Source organism: Natrix helvetica (genome assembly GCF_964273705.1).
Source record: "Natrix helvetica genome assembly, chromosome: 3".
Lineage (NCBI taxonomy): Eukaryota > Metazoa > Chordata > Lepidosauria > Squamata > Natricidae > Natrix > Natrix helvetica.
In genome coordinates this window covers 103,623,218-103,644,499 of record NC_138549.1, presented here as the reverse complement: position 1 = coordinate 103,644,499, position 21,282 = coordinate 103,623,218, and the positions used below count along the sequence as shown (strand labels likewise).

The window sequence follows — 21,282 nt, the reverse complement described above, 5'->3', positions numbered from 1 at the left end:
ATTTACGGCGCTGGACTAGGAACCAGGAGACTAAATCCTGCCCTAGGCATGAAAGCTGGTTGGATGACTTTAGGCCAGTCTCTCTCTCCCTCTCTCTCTTAGCCCAACTCAATTCACATTGAGGGCTGTTGTTGTTGTTGTTGTGGGGAAAATAGGTGAAAGGTGTGTGTTTGCCTCCTTCAATTATTCATAAAAATAACAAAGGTGGAATTAAAAAAAGAAGAACGGAGGCTTTATAATTTAGCTTCAGTTACATCCCTACTTGTGTGCATCATCAAGCCACTATATCCACTGTAATTGTCAGTTTACAGCTCCATGGTCTACCATTATTTACTATCAAAGTTTATTTCATGAACAATATATGTGAGTCAATCCTACATTCCAAGGCTCAAATTCTCTTTATCAAAAACACTATATTTACAGGTAGTCCATTTAATGACTGTTCAAAGTTACAATGACACTGAAAAAAGTGACATGACCATTTTTCACACATGATCTTTGCAGCTTCCCCATAATCATGCAATCAAAATTCAGATGCTTGGCCAACTGGTTCATATTTATGACCGTTGCCGTGTTCCAAGGTCATGTAATCACCTTTTGCCACTTTCGAACAAGGAAAGTCAATGGGGAAGCCAGATTCACTTAACTATCGGGTTACTAACTTATCAACTGCACTTAACAACTGTGACAAGAAAGGTCATAAAGTGGGGCAAAACTCACTTAACAAGTGTCTCAATTAACAGAAATGTTGAACTACCTGTATAACAAAAACATAAACGCTTTTTAAAAGGCTGAAATCCTTTGCTTTGTTCAGAGTAATTAAAAAAATAGAACAAAATCTTGCATTTTTACATGACCAATAGTTCTACAAGATTGAACATGAAGCCATATGGTTGTTTTCAAGGATAAGCATCTTAAAACTTTTTTCTCTTCCTTTAATACACTAGGTCTGTTTAGTCACTACAGATATAAAACTCTCAGCACCTAAGAACTTCATCCTAAATTCAAGAGTAGTCAAAGTTAATAATTGAGCAACTAACCTAATTCAAAGATTACTGTGACCTCTGACACAATGAGTATGAATTTGAAGTTACCTTTCTCCTTCAGCTTCCAAATAGAGGGACATGGAGATAAGACAACTGGAATTCAACAAAAGGGATTCACTATTATAATTGCCTCTTTTTTCTTTCTTCTTTCAATGCACATCTTTACCAAGGGCAAGTAAAGGAAAAGAAGAAAGTGCGGAAAGTTAAACCAGCTCTTAAACATACGTACAATAGTGGTTTTGATTCCAAAAAGCTACTATGGACTTTAAAAAAAAAAAGAAAATAGCCGCTACCAATCTCTTTTTGGTCCTTTTGCTCTGATAATCTCAAGTTTAGTGCTAAATCTAGTCAATCATCAAATGACCTGGAATCTGAGCTTTCCTACAAGGCCAGGTTTCTAGGGGTTATACCCAACCTTGCAGTCCTCTCCAGCTTTAATATTATTGCTGCACATTTTATTTGTCAAAAGCATGGATGTGATAAATTTTAAATGAGACATTATTTCTGGTGGATACCATTGACAGATGGATAGATACTACCAACTTTTTACCAATAATTGAGAAGAAAGGTCTGAACAGAAGGTTGGAATAGAATCTGGGCATGTCCTTGGAAATCAGAAAGAAGTTCTTAAATGTGTGAATGGATTATGTACCACGTGCCTCCTAAAGACCTCATAGATCGATTTTCTCCAGGAATATCTGTCCCAAATTGGCTCTTCAGATCTTCCAACAGCACAGCCATTACTGCTGTAACTGAGCCTACCCACGCCATTCACTTCTCTTTCCTTCCACCTTTCCCCACATTATAGATTTTTCAAAAGAGATTTTCACACAATGTTTGAGAATGCTAAATGGATAAGTACTATTTCTGTAAAAGTTGCAGAAACAAAAAAAAATCCCTTCCGTCTAACATATGTTTTTAAAAATCTGATTTTAATGATAGTGTATGGAAATTATTACATAGAATAATTTATCTGTTCTTACATCGTGGGGCCAATTTAGCCACAATTGGTTTTTTTTAGACATGGCTTCCTATCCTTTTCTGAAAGACTTTGGGTCACCAAATGTTACACATCTCTTTTGCACAAATTTAGTGTGGTGGTTAAGGTGCTGGCCTAGAACCCAGGAGACTGAGTTCTAGTCCTGTTTTAGGCATGAAAGCCAGGTAGGTGACTTTGGGCCAGTTACTCTATCTCAGCCCAACCCACTTTAGATTGTTGATGTGAGGAAAATAGGAGGAAGAGATTTTATGCATGTTTGCTGCCTTGAGTACTTGTAAACTAATAAAGGTGAGGTAAACAATCAATCTGGATTATATTTTCAGAGACAAATTTAGAGGTTGGCCTATAAAAGTGTTAAAACAGTTTCTTCACATTCTCTAGCAAGCACCTGCATTTTTGTTCCTTTGCAAACTTTGGAAATCACCTTACAGAAAAAGCAAACAGGTTTAAACACGCTTCTAAAGAAACACACTTCCACCAATCATCCTGGACTCCCTATTCATTCTTATTAAAAACATCACTTCCTTCCATTTCCTTGCCAGGACAGTAATGAATTTCAGAGACTTTACCCAAAAGGGGGGAAAATGATGAAGGGAGGGGAAAAAGCTATTTGAGGAAGAACATTTCAGGGTTAAGTATATATATATACTTAATATATATATTTCAGGGTTAAGTTTATATAATAATGTTTTTGATTCAATTCTGCCTGGCGAACCCCTCTCCCCTTCCCAAATACGCATCTCTTCCAACGTTTGCAACATTATAAAACAGCAGTACCTATCCTGACGCCGCCCCACCCTTCCCGCACGGCCCAACTACACCTACATTCCAGCCTCTCCATCCAGTCCTATGGCAAGGTGGATGGAAAAGGGTGGATCGCGATTCAGCTTGGTTAGGCTTTCTGGAACTGGTAGTCGAACGAAGTGGCAAGGTTTATTGAAAGGCAACCGACAAAGCGCCGTTCAGGACTACAAAACCCAAGACACCTCGCTTTAGAAGGGGGCGGAGTTGGTTTGACTGCCGACTCCAACTGGTGGGATTTCCTCCCCTCCTTACGATGTAGCGAAGCTCCTGCTGGTGCTGCGCGCAATTGGGCAGAGTAATTGGGGAACAGTTTGCCTTTGCGAAGACTCTCTCTCTTCTCTCGCTTCTCTTAAAGGCGCAGGAGGAACTGTGAAGTCTCGCCTTTTCTTTTCGGAGCGAAGGAAGATCGCGAATATGTGAAACAATCGGGCGACTATTTTAAAAAAACGCCATTTTGCGGACTTATTCTTTTACACACACACCCGTCCCTTCCTTTAGGATTTGTGCGCTTGTTTTCTGTTGCTCGGAGAAGCTGGGGTGAGTCGCTTGTTCCTTCTGCTTAACAGAAGAGCTCTTTCAGTCGGGTGTGTGCCTTTGCCGAAGGGCTGAGCCGAGTCCATGAGATGGCAATCGGTCATTAAAAGTTTTGCACGGGAGCCGTAAATCTGACCATCTGGGTCCGGAGATACTTACAAGCCCGGTGCTTGTAACTTCGGCGTTTTAACTCTTTTTATCAGCCTGCAGAAAGTTTTCTTGCGACTTCCAAGGAACCTGTCGGATCGCTCAGAGGCGTTTTTGGGAAAGGAAGGGCGGGAGGGGGAAACCTCGCTCACATGCAACTCAAGAGAAAGTGCCCGGCGGTCCCTTCTGCCTAAACTTTGCAACGTTTTCCCATCTCGTTCTTCGCCCTTTCCCAGACTCGCGTCTTGCTGGGCTTTTGGGGAGGGAAAAGGGGTCAGGAGGAAGTGACAACCCACCATTCAGCCTTCCGCGCTCCCGCCGCTGAGGGGCAAGCATTCCTCTTCGGTGTCCAGGGGTGACAGAGGGAGGTGGCGAGTTAAGAAAACTTTCGCTTCATCAACGCCATCGAAATAATACTCGCGGGAGCAACCCACCGCGGGCTCCGATCCCGTTTCCTTTCTATGCCAGTGCTTGCGGTGACTTAAAACCCGCCGGGGTGATCTTACGGCTCCCTGACTTGGAATAAAGGGGGAAGTTAGGGAAACTGAGTCTTGGGGGTTGGGAGGGAGAGGGAGGGGTGTCCTGCTTTTCTCTCGCCGTCGACACGGGTGCGGGGTCCCCGTCTTCCTTTCCAATCGGAATCCCGACGCTTTGACTCTGGACTCTTTTCTCCTTAGGTAGAATTGCAATGGCTTCCAAGCTTCTGCGAGCCGTCGTCTTGGGTCCCCCGGGATCCGGCAAAGGGACCGTGTGCGAGAGGATCGCCAAGAGCTTTGGCCTCAAGCATCTTTCCAGCGGGCAGTTTTTGCGGGAGAACATCGGGGCGAACAGTGGTAAGTAAGGGGGGGGGGGAAGGACGGGCCTCTTCTCGCCTGTTATTTATTTATTTGGGTATTCTAGTACGTGTCTCTTTGCATGCAGGCGAATCTCGGCCAGATCGGATCCCCAGCGGTAGATGGAATCTGCACGGACTTCTTTTAAAAAATGCGTGTGGATCTGTAGCCCTTGGAAGGGGTGAACGGATTAGGCTGTTATTATTATTTTTTGGATGTGGGGAGGGAAGTCGCGGGCATGTGCCGTTTTTAAAGAGTTTTGAGCCTGCTATTTATGGTCTGTGTTTTTGAGTATTGGCAAATTAGGACCTCTGGCAAATATAACAGTCAGGCAAGATAAAGATGAAAAAATGGTACTCTTAAGGACTTGTAAAGAGGAATGGAATAACACTTGGGCTGTCCCTTTTTAAACGCTTTGATCCGAAGTGCCTGCATTACAGCAGAGTAGAATCAGTTGTATTGTGTGTTATATATCCGTTCCTTCATACAGATGCATTTGATTCATGCATATCTAGTAATAGGCTAATAAAACAACACGTTCTGTGTTTCTTGCTAACACAGTGTTACTTGATCGTTTCAGTCTTTTAAATAAGTTTGTAAGTATCTCCAGAGAGCTTTTAAGTTATTGGACTGTTAGAATTAGCTACAATCCTTCACCCATTTCTCTGAAAGTGAACTCCCCTGAACTTAATAGGGCTTGGTACAGTATATGCAATGTAAGAGTGTGGTCTAAATGAAGTAAGTTTAAGAACTTTTTTTGAAAATAAATAATGCTATATGCGTATTTCTCAAAGTAACTTTGAAATATGGAAGAAATAGTCTGAGTAATCCAGTAGTTACTTCAGCCAATTTAGCATTAGGCATTTAGCATTTCTAATAACTTAGGAGTTAGAACAACAGGTAGTTCTTGTTTCGCCATGGGGTCATTGAACAACTGCCGATTTTAAAAAGTAACTTTATGGCCGTCATTCTGTTTATAATCTTTGCAGGTATGTAAAGTAAAGTAAAGTAAAGTTGAAGTAGGATTGTAAGCACTGTCATGATTTCACTTAGTGATCACTGCACTTAATGACCAAGTTGTTGGTCCCTGTTGTCATTTAGAGAAGACTACTGTAGACCCTACTGTTTCAGTAAGATTTACTACTGAGTAGTTAGAGTAGTTAAGGAATGTGGTGGCTCAGTGGCTAAGATGCTTAGGTTGTTGATTAGAATGGCAGTTCGGCAATCCCTAGCACCTTACTTCTGCCAACCTAGCAGTTCGAAAGCATGTAAAAATGCAAGTAGAAAAATAAGGACCACTTTGGTAGGAATGTATGACCACAGAGATGTCTTCGGACAATGCTGGCTCTTCGGCTTTGAAATGGAGATGAGCACCGCCCCCTAAAGTTGGGAACAACTAGCAGATATGTGCGAGGGGAACCTTTACCTTCAGTGAGGGTTAGGGTTATATTTCAGGCTGTCAAAGTTGTCAGTTTTGTGTCTGCTATTCTTTGGAATTTGGATTTATGCAACAATGTAGCATTAGCCATACAACAAGCAAACATAGGTGCTTATTGCAAATACCTGGTTAAAGAGCCCTTTGGAATCTGGAGTCTTACTTGGCTTTTGTGTTCCATCTTGAAAGTTGTGTTCCCGAAAGTAGGTGGACAAGGGAAACACTGTATTGGATTAAATTAGAAACAAATTGATTTAATATAGTTAACATGATTAGTCTCTGGGCGATGAATCATTTTTCTGTCCCTGTATTACAAATAATTATGACTGTGCATTTTAGAACTGCCTTAGAGCTTCATGCAAGCCTTGATTTGCTGCTTGGGCAACCAGATTTAATTTACTTTGTAAGAAGCTGTTATTTTGACACTTTCTTCTTTTGGAAAGCTATGGTATTATCTAGAATTATATACAGTGATGGTGATGTGTACATGTAGTCTTCAACTTATGGCCACAATTGAGCCCAAAATTTATGTTGCTATGTGAGACATTAGTTAAGTGAGGTTTGCCCCATTTTACAACTTTTCTTGCCATAGTTGTTAAGTGAATCGCTGCAGTTGTTAAATTAGTAACACTGTTGTTAAGTGAATCTGTTTTTTCCATTGACTTTGCTTGTCAGGAGGTTGCAAAAGGGGGTCACAGAACCCAGGGACACTGCAGCCGTCATAGATGTGAGTCAGTTGTCAAGCTTATGAATGTAAACACATGACCTTGGGGATGCTACAAAGGTTCATAAGTGTGAAAAATGGTCCTGTCACTTTTTTCAGTGCTGTTGTCATTTTGAACAGTCACTAAGTGAACTGTTGTTAAGTCAAGAACTACCTGTATTTCTAAAAGTGTGCTTTGCGCCCAAAGCTTTGTTAGGCTTGCACTGCTGTCATTTTGACTGTCTATAGCAGTGTTTCTCAACCTTGGTGACTTTAAGTCCTGTAGTCGCCAAGGTTGAGAAACACTGGTCTACAGGGTGCAGTATTCTTCTCTCCTGACATTATCATCAATTTTACTTGTTCATTGTTATTGAATGTACAAATGATCAATTCTCTTATGCAGCATTAGTGGCTCCCATTTGATAGCCGCTGCTATGTTAAAAGTACATAATATGGCCCCAAATCCCCCAGCTGGCTTGGTGCATAAGGCAGAATTCAAATTCATGATGTATCAGTCTCTAGCCAATGCCTTTAATCACTAGACCAAACCACCTGTTTTTCTCTCAAAAGTTATGTAAATTATGTTTTTCTACACTTGAGTAGTTTATCTGTTTCCGAGTTACAGTGATCTTCTTTGCTAATTGAGCAAGGAAGTGAATTTAATTCATTATTTCATCTCAAAGAGAAGTACTAGCTAGGGTTGGGAGAAGTGCTTTGGACGTTTCTAATTAAAGTAGCCCCCATTCCCCAAAAAGAGTTTTCTCTAGGAACTGGGGGGGAAAACAAACTGCTTTAAGAGTCCTATTAACTTCTGAAAACAGTGGTATCTTTAAAAAAAGTTTTGTGTAGGCTGGCTGCTTTAATTAATAGTAGAGAGATGCTTGTTCCTGTGAGTTTTGAAGCACCTATGAGTCCTATCAGAAGCTTACATAGCCTTCCTCAATAAACAACAAACTATATTGGCAATGTCGGTCAGATAAAAGCATTTGTGTGATACAGAAAACTTGGATGATCATATATATTTGAAGAGATTCTTATTGTGCATGGTCAACTCGTGACCTGCTTGAAACTGGAAGAAACCACAATTGGCTGGTTTTGCACCGTTTATAACTGGTAGTTTACAAGTCTTAATGGTCAAATTCACACACAAACCACAGCCATTCAGATCACATTGTTCACCCAACTTATAGAAAGCTGCATTATCATCTATTCTTTCTGGAACAGAAAAAAAAAGCATGCCAGAATTCTTGTTAAACTGGGACAAGAAATAAATAAAATGTTGACATTGGGACACCAAGAAGTTATGCTATATATTGTTTTCTCTGGTTAAATAAAGCACAATCTTTTACTACTGCTTTTAATACCATCCTCAGTAGCTATAATTCTATCCCATTTCCTATTCTGACACACAGGGATGCTGTTGTAACTTGATTCTCCTTGAAATTCCTTCCACCAGTGAGGTATCTTGGAAGGAGATCTATTTGTTTTTAAACTTTACATAATTTTTCATACACCAATATTCTGTAGTAGTGTAGTTGAACGTTGTTGGGCTTGAATTATAGAAGTGAGAGGTAATAAATTCATACTTCATTTAATTCGATATGCTGTATATAAAAACATCCAAAGTTTTAATGTCATGGCTTTTTGACCTTTTCCAAAGAGCCAAAAGTTGAGACTGAATAGCCTGGGCTGTTTGATTTATTATACTTCTGATGTTTGATTTATTGTACCTACCTATACAAATTTGCTCAAACCAAATTTGTGTAGACGTCTCTCTGTCTCTTTCTCTTTTTGTGTGTAAAAATTATTGTAAAAGAGCAAATGTCACTGTAACTAAAAGATATAAATTGCTTTCTCTCTGTGTGTGCAAATGATTTGATTTTTATCTTTTGGTTGCAGTGACATTTGCTATTTTATAATAATACCAAGCTCAATCTTGATTTCTTATGGACATTCATGCATTATAAATGTGTGTATTAAAGACTTCCTGTAACCAGCATAGTAAAATGGAGTATGTCTCAATTTAATAGCCAAGGTATTTGCAAACTTGGAAAACTGCTTAAATCAAGGAGAGCTAATGCTCAATTAGTGAACTCCTTCTATATAGTAATCCTGTCCCTCATTTCTCCATTTTCATTCCCCCCTTTCCTCTTTTCAGCAATCGCTATGTATAGCTATACTCTTAAGATTATAGTTCATATAGTGAGGCAGTATGCTATGATACACAAAAAATGATGCTAGAATAAAGGTGCTGCTCTTGCTACAAGACATGAATATGGCTATTTTTTATTTTTATTTTGGAAAGGAGCTACTTCTTAGAGATAGTGTTTTGTATTTTGTGTTGTTTGCTGCCTGATCTTAGGGAGGAAAAACTGTGTCTTTTCTTGACCTGTTTTACCCTTTGGTGGTTCTTGGATGTTGCTTATCTTCATTGACTCTTCATTGAGGTGCACATGTGATAATGGGATACCAAGGTACATGTAGCTAGTCTGTATGTCTGCTTAGGTGGCCCGCTGGTAGTCCCAAAGGTGCTTTATCCAAGAGGCAACTGGACTTTCTTTTTTTTACCAGAAAGTCCAATTGCCTCTTGAAAAAGCCCCTTTGGGACAACCATGACCTGGATGACTGAGAATCTCCATAGACATTTGGCACGCTGGTAGATCTACCTCATAGTCTTAATTACCTTCCTTCTCTATACTATCATCCGACCAGAGCTGAAAATGCTGCAACAATGGTGCCCACACATATCTGCCCGACATGTGGCAGAACATTTTGTGCCCTTATAGGCCTTACCAGCCACCTGCGGACATATCGTGGCCAGCCCACAACCAATTAGATGTCAAGGTCCACTTCGAACATGATGGACGAACATCATCATCATCATCCAACCACATTTTCTAGTCCCAATCACATCCAAATATCCTTACAATTGATCTGTGTCAGTGGATCAGTGAGTCCCTCAATGTCTTGTTCACTCTTAACATACAGCTAGATGTCATCTATGTAGAGAAGGTGACTACTAGTAATTTCTTTGCTGGTTTGTGACCATAATGGGAAAAAATAGTAGTTTCAGTCTCTCTGTGTGTGTATGTGTAGTGTGTGTGTGTTTAAATTCTCATCTAGTAATGATTTATTATGAAACCATTTTGAAATTGTAAGATCTAAAATTGCCATTATAAAATATTTTCTTTTAGTCCCAAAAGAACATTACAGGTAAACATAATCAAGAATCTTTATTGTGACTTCCAGGAGGAGTGGCTGATTTTGATAGTTGAGCTATAACATTCTTAGTGCATTATTTACTTTGGCTGGTATTGAATTAACCTTAACAAATGTGCATATATGGTTATTAATGAACAAGCTTGTTAAATCAGTAGCTTGCTCTTGGTTTTCCCCCAAGGTACAGTGGTACCTTTTCCCTGGTATAGTGTAGTATCAACTATTTCCCAAAGGAAATAAGATGTTTTACCTTGAAGATTTTACACTATGTCACAATGGAGACAAAACTGTATTATATATTTAAGACAAAAAACTAGAATTGGTAACAATGTTTTTAACTTTGTTTTAAAATAGCAGTTGTCTGAAATGCTGTTTTGCTCATCATAGGAAAGACATAGTTGTTACTGTGTGTTTCTACATTCTTATCTATGCACAAATCTGCCATATCATTTACCTTTCGGGAAAAACAGGATAAATGGCAAAAAAGGAAATTAAGTAAATATACCAAGTTCACTATTTTTTCCTGAGCATTTTTATCCATAGGCCATAGACGTATTTAGAACAGCAGTGTTTCCAATATCAGTGGCTTTAAAATGGGTGGACTTTAAATCCCAGAATTTCCCAGAGGTTTTAGAAAAACTGCTCAGTTTTTAGAAAAACATACAGCTTACATTCCCGTGTGTGTGTGTGTGTGTGTGTGTGTGTATCTCCCAATCAGTTTATTGAATGTATGTGTTAATCTACCCTTAATAGTTTTTCATTAAGGACTCAGACTTTTATCTTCTCACAGTCATTTTACTTTCAGTTGCATTTCTTTCCTTTTTCTCTTTTCTTGTTTGTTTTCCTCCAATTTTGCTTTTGGTAGTCTGCCTCAAGCTAAGAACTTCTCCTGACCTTGGAATCCTTCACTAAACCCTTCAGTCTTTACTGTAAACAATAAAGTCAAGCATGTTTTTAGATGTATGTTAATTCCTTTGCCAGGGCTATGCATGAATAGACTTATACTTCAACCATGCATTAAAGAAGAACTGTTTCTAAGCAGATACTCATCAGTCATTGTGATTCATTCTTGGACCTCCAAATGACCTGATTGCTGCTTTGTATTCACCTAGCGATCCGTTTTTATCACCTGACATAGCTTTTTTACTTGATCACATTTGTACAGAACATTTTACTAAGAATTTATAAATTTTCATTATCACTATTCACTAGAATGAAATATGCAACTGCCACAGTGGTGGGTTGCTAACCGGTTTACTACTGGTTCGCTTGTGCACGCATGCGTGCTTGCGTATGCGTGCAACGCTTGTGCGCATGTGCGGAAGCATCCGGGTGGGTAGGTGGAGCCTACTGCCGGCGCCACTACTGGTTCGGCCAAACCGGCAGCACCCCACCTCTGAACTGTCACCACTTTTGAATGCGTACTTTCTTAGACCCACAAGAACTATGAAAATGTTATGCACAAACTCATGAATGAATAGAAACAGCTACTTTTAGTGAGTCTATGACCAGGGTGAGACATATATGTTTTGTTCCAATCTGAAAATGGATTGAAGTTTGAAACATGGCTGTTCTGAATAGAAGTGTTCTGTTTTAGATGCTGTGGTTGGAAGTTGTATTTGTATTGTATTTATTAGACTTGTTAGCCGCTCCCTCTCCACAAAGGGACACGGGGCGGCGTACAAAATAAATCACATGTTACACGATAAGACATTACATTACACGGAGGAGGTATAAAGTCACAACAATTGTTACAATACAAAAACAACAATAATAATAAGGTTAAAAATTAAAATACCCCAAGTTAAAATTTTTTAAAGTGTAGAAAGTTTAAAATTGTTGCCTTGCCTCTTCTTATTGGGTAACAGACTTTGGGATTTTTCTCTCTGGGCCAGCCCACTATGCAGGAGAGATTGTTGATATGCTCTTATGATTGGTTTAGACTGATGGGTGGGTTATCTGGGTGAAATTTTGGAGTGAACAGGAATTTAAGAAACACATGATCTATTGTGAGTCATTTTGTAGTAACTGCCATTGGAGAAGCTCTGGAGAGTAAGCTACAAAGAAAGATGTTACAGAGTACAGAATTGCAGAATAAAAGGGACCTTGGAGATTGAGTCCAATCCCCTACTCAAGCAGGAGAACCTAGATTATTCCAGATAAAGGACCATCCAATCTCTTCTTAAAAACCTCCAGCAATTTCTGGAGACAAACTGATTAATTGTTCTCACTGGCAGGAAATTTCTCCTTAGGTCTAGATTGGATCTCCCCTTGATAAATTTCCAATTGTTACTTCTTGCCCTGCCCTCAGGTGCTTTGGGGAATAGGTTGACTCCATCTTCAGGACTGACAACCAAACTCAGCCCTGTTTTGGTCCTTCTGCTGCAGGGACTACTGTTGGAAACTGGCTCCTGCCTGCATCTGAAGCTGTGTCTGAAATACCAATCCCAGTTTGTTGTCTTATTTTTTTTATTTAAGTTTTGATTCATACATTGTTAGACCAACAGAAGAATATAGAACGATGGGACTCCTTGCCATTTCCTTATTTTCAAGATCAATCAATTTTTGAGTTAACATTTTCCCTTCTCCAAAATCTCAGCGCTATGGATAAATTCATTATTTTATATAGTTGTTTGTACATATATGATCACTGCCACACATATACTAAATAGAATCCTTTCTTTTTCTTTTTTAAAATGAAGCTTGCCTTTAAGGACCCCCCCCCTGATTTTTCTAAGGCTGCTAGGTCAATTGTGATTGGTTAGGTCAGTTCTTCACTAATACCCTGTTTCCCCAAAAATAAGATCTCCCTGGATAATAAGCCCAATCAGGCTTTTGAGCACATGCACTAAAATAAGCTCTCCCCCAAAATAAGCCCTTCCTGAAAATATTGCAACACAGCAGCAGCCAGGAGGTGACCATGCTTGCTGCCTCTTGCACCTCAAAAATAATAAGACCTCCCCAAAAATAAGGCCAAGCACTTATTTTGGGGGTCAAAAAAACCCCTGTCTTATAAATGGTGTAAAATTGCACCAAACAAATCCTGGCCAGAGAGCTAGGCTAGTTAGAGAGTTAGTCAGAAGGAGAGCAGTGCTAATGTTCACTGCTCAAGGTTTCTTAATTTGAGCCCATGGAATGCACTAGGAATATTGGCTCAGATGTCTATGGAGATTCTCAGTTATCCAGGTCATGGTTGTCCCAAAGATGCTTTTTCAAGAGGCAACTGGATTTTCTGTTTTTTCTTTGAAGACGTTTTGCTTCTCATCCAAGAAGCTTCTTTAGCTCATTTGTTCAGGATGACTGAGCATCTTCCTTTATCAGCTGGCGGATGGTGATGTTTGGATCTCTTCCTAGGGATGTCACTGCTCTCCTTCCTTGAATTATGAGGTTGGAAGGGGGTATTTTGTCACTAGTGAGGGCTGCAGATACCTTCACCCTTAATTGTTTTGTTTCTGGTTCTGCCAGTTTATTGTTCGTGGTGCTTGATGCTGTGGCTGTGAAGAGATCTACAATTGGTAGCTGTTCTGGTATTACTGCAAAATTTAGTCCTTTGGCCAAAACATTATTTTCTGTTTGAATAAGCTTCAGTCCTTGGGTAAGCTGAAGAAAGTTCTTGGATGAGAAGCAAAACATCTTCAAAGAAAAACCAGAAAGTCCAGTTGCCTCTTGAAAAAGGCCCTCTGTGACAATGGCTCATATGGCACCAGCAAAGTGCTCGTCAGCACCAAAAAGGGCACACTACATTCCATGGTCTGGGAAGCCTTCAAGAATGATCAGCAAAGGAAAGACGAGGGATAAGATTGCCAGATTTGAGCTACTATTAAGAGTTTTCTTTATCTTTTTATTGTCTAGAGGTGACCTACTTTTTTTGCAGCTCAAGAGGCTTGTTCTGAATCCTAGGAACAAAGCACAGATTTTGTTTTAGAAAAGATGCTCCTGGTCTGAAACTGATTGACAGAACTTTTGGAATTCGGTGTTTAGTTTCACATTCACATTTCCCATTTTGTGCATACTTCTGTCATTCACCCCCAGCAAACTACTTTCTGATGTAATTTTAGTCCTTTTGTTCATTGTTAATCCTACACTTTGGTTATCATATTCATTGATCATACTCTACAGCATCAGGCTGCCTTCAAATCTATTATCTCCACCCCTATTTTTTAGTTGCTCAAAGAGATGAGCTGAATTATTATTTTTAAATGAATGAAATGTATTTATGTTCTGTGCTTTCTGCTTTTGTAAAATCATTATGCATATAAAGATAGTTAAGAAATCTGTATTGAAAAAAACCTACATTCTTAATCAAATCACTTCGCTTCCCCCACCAGGCTTATAGTGAGATGAACATGGTGAGATCTTATTCCAACCTCATTGTTTTTAACCAAAAGTCTTTAGGATGTAGGTAAAGGTTTTTTTCCCTATAGATGTAGGACTGATATTATACTCTAATAGGTGATGACCAAGTGCTTTGAAGCAAATAATCAAATGTATATATAAACTCTCAAGGCCTTCATAATAAAATATCAGAAATAATTACTATGATGTATTTATTTTAATAAGGAAGCAATACTTGATCTCAGTGAGCAGATCATATCTATTTCCCAGACTTAAGTCTGTGGGTATATATACAAAATATTCTATTTTAAAACAGGCTTGCAACATACATTGTTGTGAAAAAAATATGCATGTGCAAAGTGTTGCTATAGGTCAATTACAGTCGCTTGTTGCATAACTATATTTTGCTTGTTATTTCTAGTGATCTGAGTCAAGCTTTGTAGGAAGATTACAAAGAAGGGCATGAATTGCCATAAGATACAGGCTAAAGGCTTGTGTGCAAATGTGTGGATTTAGCTCTTTATTTTTTTAAAAAAAATCTCTATAGCTCTTCAGTGACAAAATATACACTCTCACCTCTTGGCCTGATTTTAATGACACTCCTATTTATTTAATCTATGACTAACTCTTCTGCTATTCACTTGGCTACCAGTTTTCCTGATCTATTATTTCTCACATAAACAGTGTAATTTTAGAGTGATCTGAACGGATCTTTTTAAGGCTTATTGATAGGATTCTTGATTTCCCCCCTCCTAATTTCTTATCCCTGCCTATATCCAACAAGTATTAAAATGAGCATTCCAAATAAGAAAGATAGTATTTTCGATGTGTGTGTGTGTGAGTGTGTGTGTGTGTGTTTGGCTTCTGCCTTTTTATTGTTACTAACATTAATGATTTGTGGCTTTTCTTCATTTGGTTGTCGTGGTTACTGCTTTCAAAGGACTTTGCCTTATGTTCTGAAGTGTCTTCTTTTTAAAGGGAACCTTCTTACAAGACTTACCAATATGCTGTTAACACACACCTCACTTTTAGTTTGGCTCACACAACACGGTAGGTTATAATGGGGCTTGCTTGGCTTACTGTGTTGTGTTGAGTCAGCATGTTAGATAAACCAAAGCAAACTGTGTTTAAACAAACTAGTGCTTAATAAAAGAACCTAATCACTGTTATTGGTCTTAAATTTGGGCTCTACTCTTTATTATTCAAATAGTAACTAAAATGAGTTCCTGAGACATCCATAACAATAATATTTATAATAAATGAGAATGCAGCCATAAAACAATCATTGAAGATGTAGATTGAAGTTCAGGAGCTCTGGATCAGGATGAAGAGACAGTCTTGTTAGACAGGTTTTGTTTAATATGTTGATTTGGGGAATGTTCGTGATTGCCTCTTTGCTTTTTGTAATATTTTACTCTATTTTAATTGTAAGATGCCCAGAGGTACTGGAAGTTGGAGGGCCTATAAACAGTATAAATAAAACTAAACTAATAATTAAATGTATAGATTGATAAATACAGTATGTTAAGGCACCTTCTCCCTGAACATTGTAAGGGAAGCGTGAATATATAGTATTCATACTTCTATTTAGTAGAATTTAAGAGTCTAAAAGCCTTCTTGGATTCAATTCACCTCAACTTCCTGGCAAGGTGCCTTTGGAAAAAAACATAATGAGAACCTTTTAAAAACATAAGCAGTTTTGCATAGGACTAAGTGGCCTTGAGATTACATAGGCCTCAAGCCATTTAGGGATTTGAAAGGAAGGATTGAATAAAAAACCATAGACAACCAGTTCAGGCTTCCAAAACAAAAAGATATGAACAGATCAGCTTCATTTACAGTTAACAACTCTGGCTGCCCCCTTTTTGTGTGAGTTGAAGGTTCGAATTCTTTTACAAGAGTGGCTCCATGTATGGTACACTGTAGAAATCCATTAGGAACTTTGATTGGCTCTGGTTAACCAAGCTGGGTTATAGTTGCTATTACACAACCAGCTAAAATTGGGAAGAGTGGGATTAATGGTAGAGATTCTACTGTTGTGGCCCGCCAGTGGCCAGCAGAGCTGGCAGCAGATTTGGACAGTGAGGAGGTTGGGGAGGGACGTGGGCCAGTCCTGGAGTCTGGGGAAGGCTCTGATAAGAGTTTTGTGTTGGACGCAGAGAGGGGGGCAGAGCCATATGCCAGTTATCAGATGTCTTCAGAGTCAGACATCAGTGAGGAAGATGAACAGCTGGAGCCTGTTCCCAGTGTGCACATGTGCAGAGTTGCCAGATGAAGGGAACAGCTAAAGAACAGGGGCCGACTTGGGAGTAGGTGGACAATGAAAAGAGGAGCGAAAGGGGAGTGGAGTTTGCAGGAGACAATTAGTTTTCTTAATTGGTTCATGACTCTCCGAGACTCCTTGCTAAGTTCTGCGGATATTGGCCTGTCAGCTCTCTACACCAGATAAGGTCTGTGTTTGTAAATCCTCCCTTAAAAAACTTTGCTCTATGTGAATGAGCAAAATTCACAGTAAATTAATAAAAGGTGGTTTTTTTTGGACCAGGACTTTGTTTCATGGTCTTGGGAAGCCTAGGTCAGAACATCTACTTGGATGTCTTATGTTAAAAATGAATCCAGAGGGAGTGTTGAACTGAAATCTACTTTTTTGTGTTTGTGTATTGAAAACAAACCCCATCCATGCGTAAAGGCTACATGTTAAGCGTGCTGGTTAAACTTTGAAAACAGGCCACAGCCCAGGGTCTCTGGAGCAGTCTCAAGTTCCCTTTATTTCAGTAACAAGGGGGCAGTTTTTAACAGGGGGCCTATCATGGAAAACTGGAATAATTGTTTTCCCAAAGGATGAAGGTGCTAACAGAGGAATAAATAGAACTACTCATAAAGGAGAGAGAGAACTACTCCACTCATAAAGGAGAGTGAGAACTACTCATAAAGGAGGCTGTCAGAATCCCAAAATGAATATGCAACTGTTTCTTTCACAGAATATTTAATGACCAGACTGCTCATTGATGTCAGAAATAATCCTGTCCTTCAGGACCCTGTCCAAGTTTCATTTCCTTCCTCTATAGAGTTAATCTCCTCTCTAGCCCACTGTCAGTCTGTGTCTTTTCTTGACCTCACAAGAACAAAACCATCTACCACATTCTTTTCTTCACTATTAACTGTGAATTCATTAAGCTTTCTAGTTTATTTATTTATTTATTTATTACTTGAACTTATTAGTCGCCCCCTCTCCCCACAGGGACTCGGGGCGACGTACAAAGGTATTATATAGCGTATAGAGGAGGTAAGAATAAATAAATAAGTTACAATACTTAAAAAGTTAAAACCCCAGTGAAATTAACCCTTAAAAACTAAAATTACAATTAAAAATGCCCTGGGCTGGGGAGGTTGTAGAGTTATGCCAGGTCAGCTAGTCGAAACAGGTAGGTTTTCAGCTTCATACGGAAGGAGCGAAGGTCGGTTGTAGTTCTGATGTCTGGGGGGAGGTCATTCCAAAGGGTGGGGCCCACTACAGAGAAGGCCCTACTTCTGGGCGCTGCCCTCTGGCACTCTCTGGAGGACGGCACCCGGAGTAGTCCCTCTCTGTGTGAGTGGACGGGTCGCAGGGATGTATGGGGCAGGACGCGATCCCGCAGGTAACTAGGCCCTGTGCCATGGAGCGCTTTGAAGGTGGTAACCAGTACCTTGAAGCGCACCCGGTAGACCACAGGAAGCCAGTGCAGCTCGCGCAGGATAGGTGTTATATGGGAGAACCTCGATCTCCCCATAATTACCCGCGCGGCTGCATTCTGGACCAACTGCAGTCTCCGGGTGCACCTCAAGGGGAGCCCCATGTAGAGAGCATTACAGTAGTCCAGGCGAGACGTCACCAGCCCGTGAGTGACTGTACGCAAGGCCTCCCGGTCCAAAAGGGGCCGCAACTGGCGCACCAGGCGAACCTGGTGGAACGCCCCTCTCGCCACGGCTGTCACATGATCTTCCATAGACAGCCGGGCATCAAGGAGGACGCCCAAATTGCGTGCCCCTTCCACCGGGGCTAATTGATCATCTCCGATGGTCAGCGATGGCATATGCTGGTTGAACCGGGAAGCCGGAAGCCACAGCCACTCTGTCTTGGAGGGGTTGAGCCTGAGCCTGTTGTCATCCATCCAGACCCGTACGGCTTCCAGACATCGGGACATCACTTCAACAGACTCGTTGGGGTGGTTTGGGGTGGAAATGTACAGCTGAGTGTCATCAGCATACAGATGGTATCCCACCCCAAAACCACGGATGATCTCACCCAGCGGCTTCATATATATGTTGAACAGGAGAGGCGAGAGGATCGAGCCCTGTGGGACCCCACAGATAAGGGGCCTCGCGGTCGACCTCTCCTCTCCTGCCAACACACATTGCGTCCGGCCAGAGAGGTAGGAGCGGAACCATCGTAATACGGTGCCCCCGACCCCCAACCCCTCCAGACGGCGCAATAGGATACCATGGTCGATGGTATCGAAGGCCGCCGAGAGGTCTAATAGGACAAGGATGGAGGAACAACCCCCATCCTTTGCCCTCCAGAGATCATCCACCAACGCGACCAAGGCTGTCTCCGTGCTGTGACCGGGCCGGAAGCCGGACTGGCGCGGGTCTAGATAATCAGCTTCTTCTAGGTGACGCGGAAACTGCTGAGCCACCACACTCTCAACAACCTTCGCTAAGAAAGGAAGGTTGGAGACAGGACGGTAATTTGCTAGCTCCGTTGAGTCCAGAGAAGGCTTCTTGAGCAGGGGCCTCACCACCGCCTCTTTCAAGGCGGCTGGTAAAAGGCCCTCACCCAGCGAAGCGTTCACCAGCTCCAGTAGCCAGCCTCGTGAGCCCTCCCAGGAGGCCAGTACCAACCAGGAGGGACACGGGTCCAATAAACATGTAGTGGCTCGCAGTCGCCCGCGCAACCTGTCTAAATCTTCGGTGACAACAGGGTCAAACTCCTCCCAGCATGGTCTCTCAAGACTAGCTTCAGACGTCCCCACTGGAGCACTGAGGTGGGTCCATCCCCTTCGGATCCGATCGATTTTATCCTGCAGGAACTCTCCAAATTCCTCTGCCCGGCCCAGTAATGGGGGGTCCCGCTGCCCCTGTGACAAAAGGGAGCGGGTCACCCGAAACAGGGCGGCAGGGCGGTTCTCCGCGGACGCTATAAGGGTGGCACAATACTGACGTTTGGCCACTCTTATTGCCACAAGGTAAGTCCTTATGTAGGCTCTTACTTGTGCTCGGTCGGATTCGGAGCGGGAGGACCTCCACTTGCTCTCTAGGCGTCTCCTAAGGCGTTTCATTGCCCTTAGCTCCCCGTTAAACCAGGGGGCCCGGGTAGATCGTGGCCGTCGAAGAGGCCGCAAAGGCGCCACCCGGTCTAAGGCACCGGCGGCCGCATTATTCCAAGCGGCTACCAGGTCCTCTGCCCGGGGGTGGGGCAGGTCTGCAGGAGGTGGCCCAAGCTCTGCCTGGAACCTATCTGGCTCCATCAGACGCCTGGGGCGGAACCATCTGGGATAGTCTGGTTCCGCCTCCCCGCGGTGGGGAGCAGCGCCAGGGAAGTCCAGCTGGAGAAGTGAGTGATCTGACCATGACAGGGGCATGATGACTAAATTCCCTCTTCCCAGATCACTCGTCCACTGGTCGGAGACAAACACAAGATCAAGTATATGGCCTCTCTCGTGTGTGGGGTCCTGAACTACTTGAGTCAGATCCATGGCTGTCATGGAGGCCATGAATTCCCGGGCTGCCCCGGATGCCTCTCCCGTCGATGGCAGGTTAAAGTCCCCCATCACTAATAGCTTGGGGGTTTCAACCGCCATCTCCGTGATCCGCTCGAGGAGCCCGGGCAGGGCCGCTGATGTATGGCGGGGAGCCAGGTATACTATCAACAGGCCCAGCTGACTCCCTGGGCCCCATTTCACACCCAGAGACTCACAACCAGAAATCTGCGACACAGTGAATTCCCTCGGTGCCAAATCTTCCCGAATGATTATCGCTACCCCACCACCCCTACCTTGGGCCCGTGGCTGGTGGAATACACGGTAACCTGGAGGGCACATTTCCCTGAGGGGCAACCCCCCCTCTGGGCCCAGCCAGGTTTCCGTTATTCCTGCGAGGTCCGGCTCCCCCTCTGTGATCAAGTCACTGATGAGGGGGGCCTTATTAATCACGGACCTCGCATTACATAACATCAGCCTAAGGCTGACAAATCTTTGTCATCTGCCTGTTTAATATTAACCCAGATTTTTCCCTTTCCATTTTACTTTACTAATGAGCTCTTCTGAATCTTTCAGCCAACAAACTGCCACTGCTTTGTTATCTTAGATTGTTAGAATTTCATCCTCCAATTTTGGTTCATGCTCTTTGTCCCCCTTAGATCCATTATATATTATATTACATTTGCATTTTATTATTTATATACACACAAACACGTGTGTGTGTAATATATATATATATATGTGTGTGTGTGTGTGTGTGTGTAATATATATGTGTGTGTATGTAATATATGTGTGTGTGTGTGTTTGTGTTTGTATATGTGTGTGCATGCGTAATATTATGATGTATTATAATTTATTCACTGCTTGAGTTAAATAATTCTTATCTGTCCCTCTTCTGAGCCACTTTCTCCAAACTGAGTTCTTACAGTAGCTCCTTGTTCATTACAAAGGTTTCTCAGAAGATTAATCAGATGTTCTGACACACCCATTAGCATTAATCCATGTCACATTCTGTTATGGATGCATTCTCATTTTCATTTTTGTATTCCTTTTTTTGTTTGTTGCTACCCTTGAGTCCTACAGCTTCCTCTTTTCATGCTTTACACTGAAAATCTGCAATCAATTGAGTTTCCTCATTGCCAAGGCTTCCATCTTTCTTTTCCTTTTTGGACTTTGGAAATAATATTTTTTGTTGGGTCTTCATAGTGGCCCTTAGCTTTTCCAATAGCAAACTGGGGCCCGTGTTTCCATAAATGAAGTATTTTTCAATATTTTTTCATAACTTGCAATGCAATGCAATGCAATGCAATGCAATGCAATGCAATGCAATGCAATGCAATGCAATGCAATGCAATACAATACAATAGCAGAGTTGGAAGGGACCTTGGAGGTCTTCTAGTCCAAATTAATACAGGTATAGTCCTCAATTTAAGACACACTTAACAAATGTTCAAAATTACAGTGGGCCTGGAACGAGTGCTTTACAG

At 41.5% G+C, this 21,282-nt stretch overlaps 1 protein-coding gene across 5 annotated transcripts in view; it reads left to right on the top strand.

Annotated features, from left to right (window-relative positions):
• The first annotated feature begins 2,878 nt into the window (after nucleotides 1–2,878).
• The window catches only part of AK4 (adenylate kinase 4), a 34,880-nt gene continuing 16,476 nt past the window's right edge, over nucleotides 2,879–21,282 (top strand). The window contains exons 1-2 of one of the 5 annotated variants that reach the window (XM_081947731.1): nucleotides 2,879–3,387; nucleotides 4,213–4,364. In XM_081947731.1, the coding sequence (XP_081803857.1) occupies nucleotides 4,220–4,364 (145 nt within the window). In that variant the 5' untranslated portion in view covers nucleotides 2,879–3,387; nucleotides 4,213–4,219. Of the gene's footprint in view, nucleotides 3,388–3,478; nucleotides 4,008–4,208; nucleotides 4,365–4,808; nucleotides 4,961–5,074; nucleotides 5,103–21,282 lie in introns of those variants that run through there. The other 4 variants (XM_081947730.1, XM_081947732.1, XM_081947733.1 and 1 more) reach the window with 4 other exon arrangements.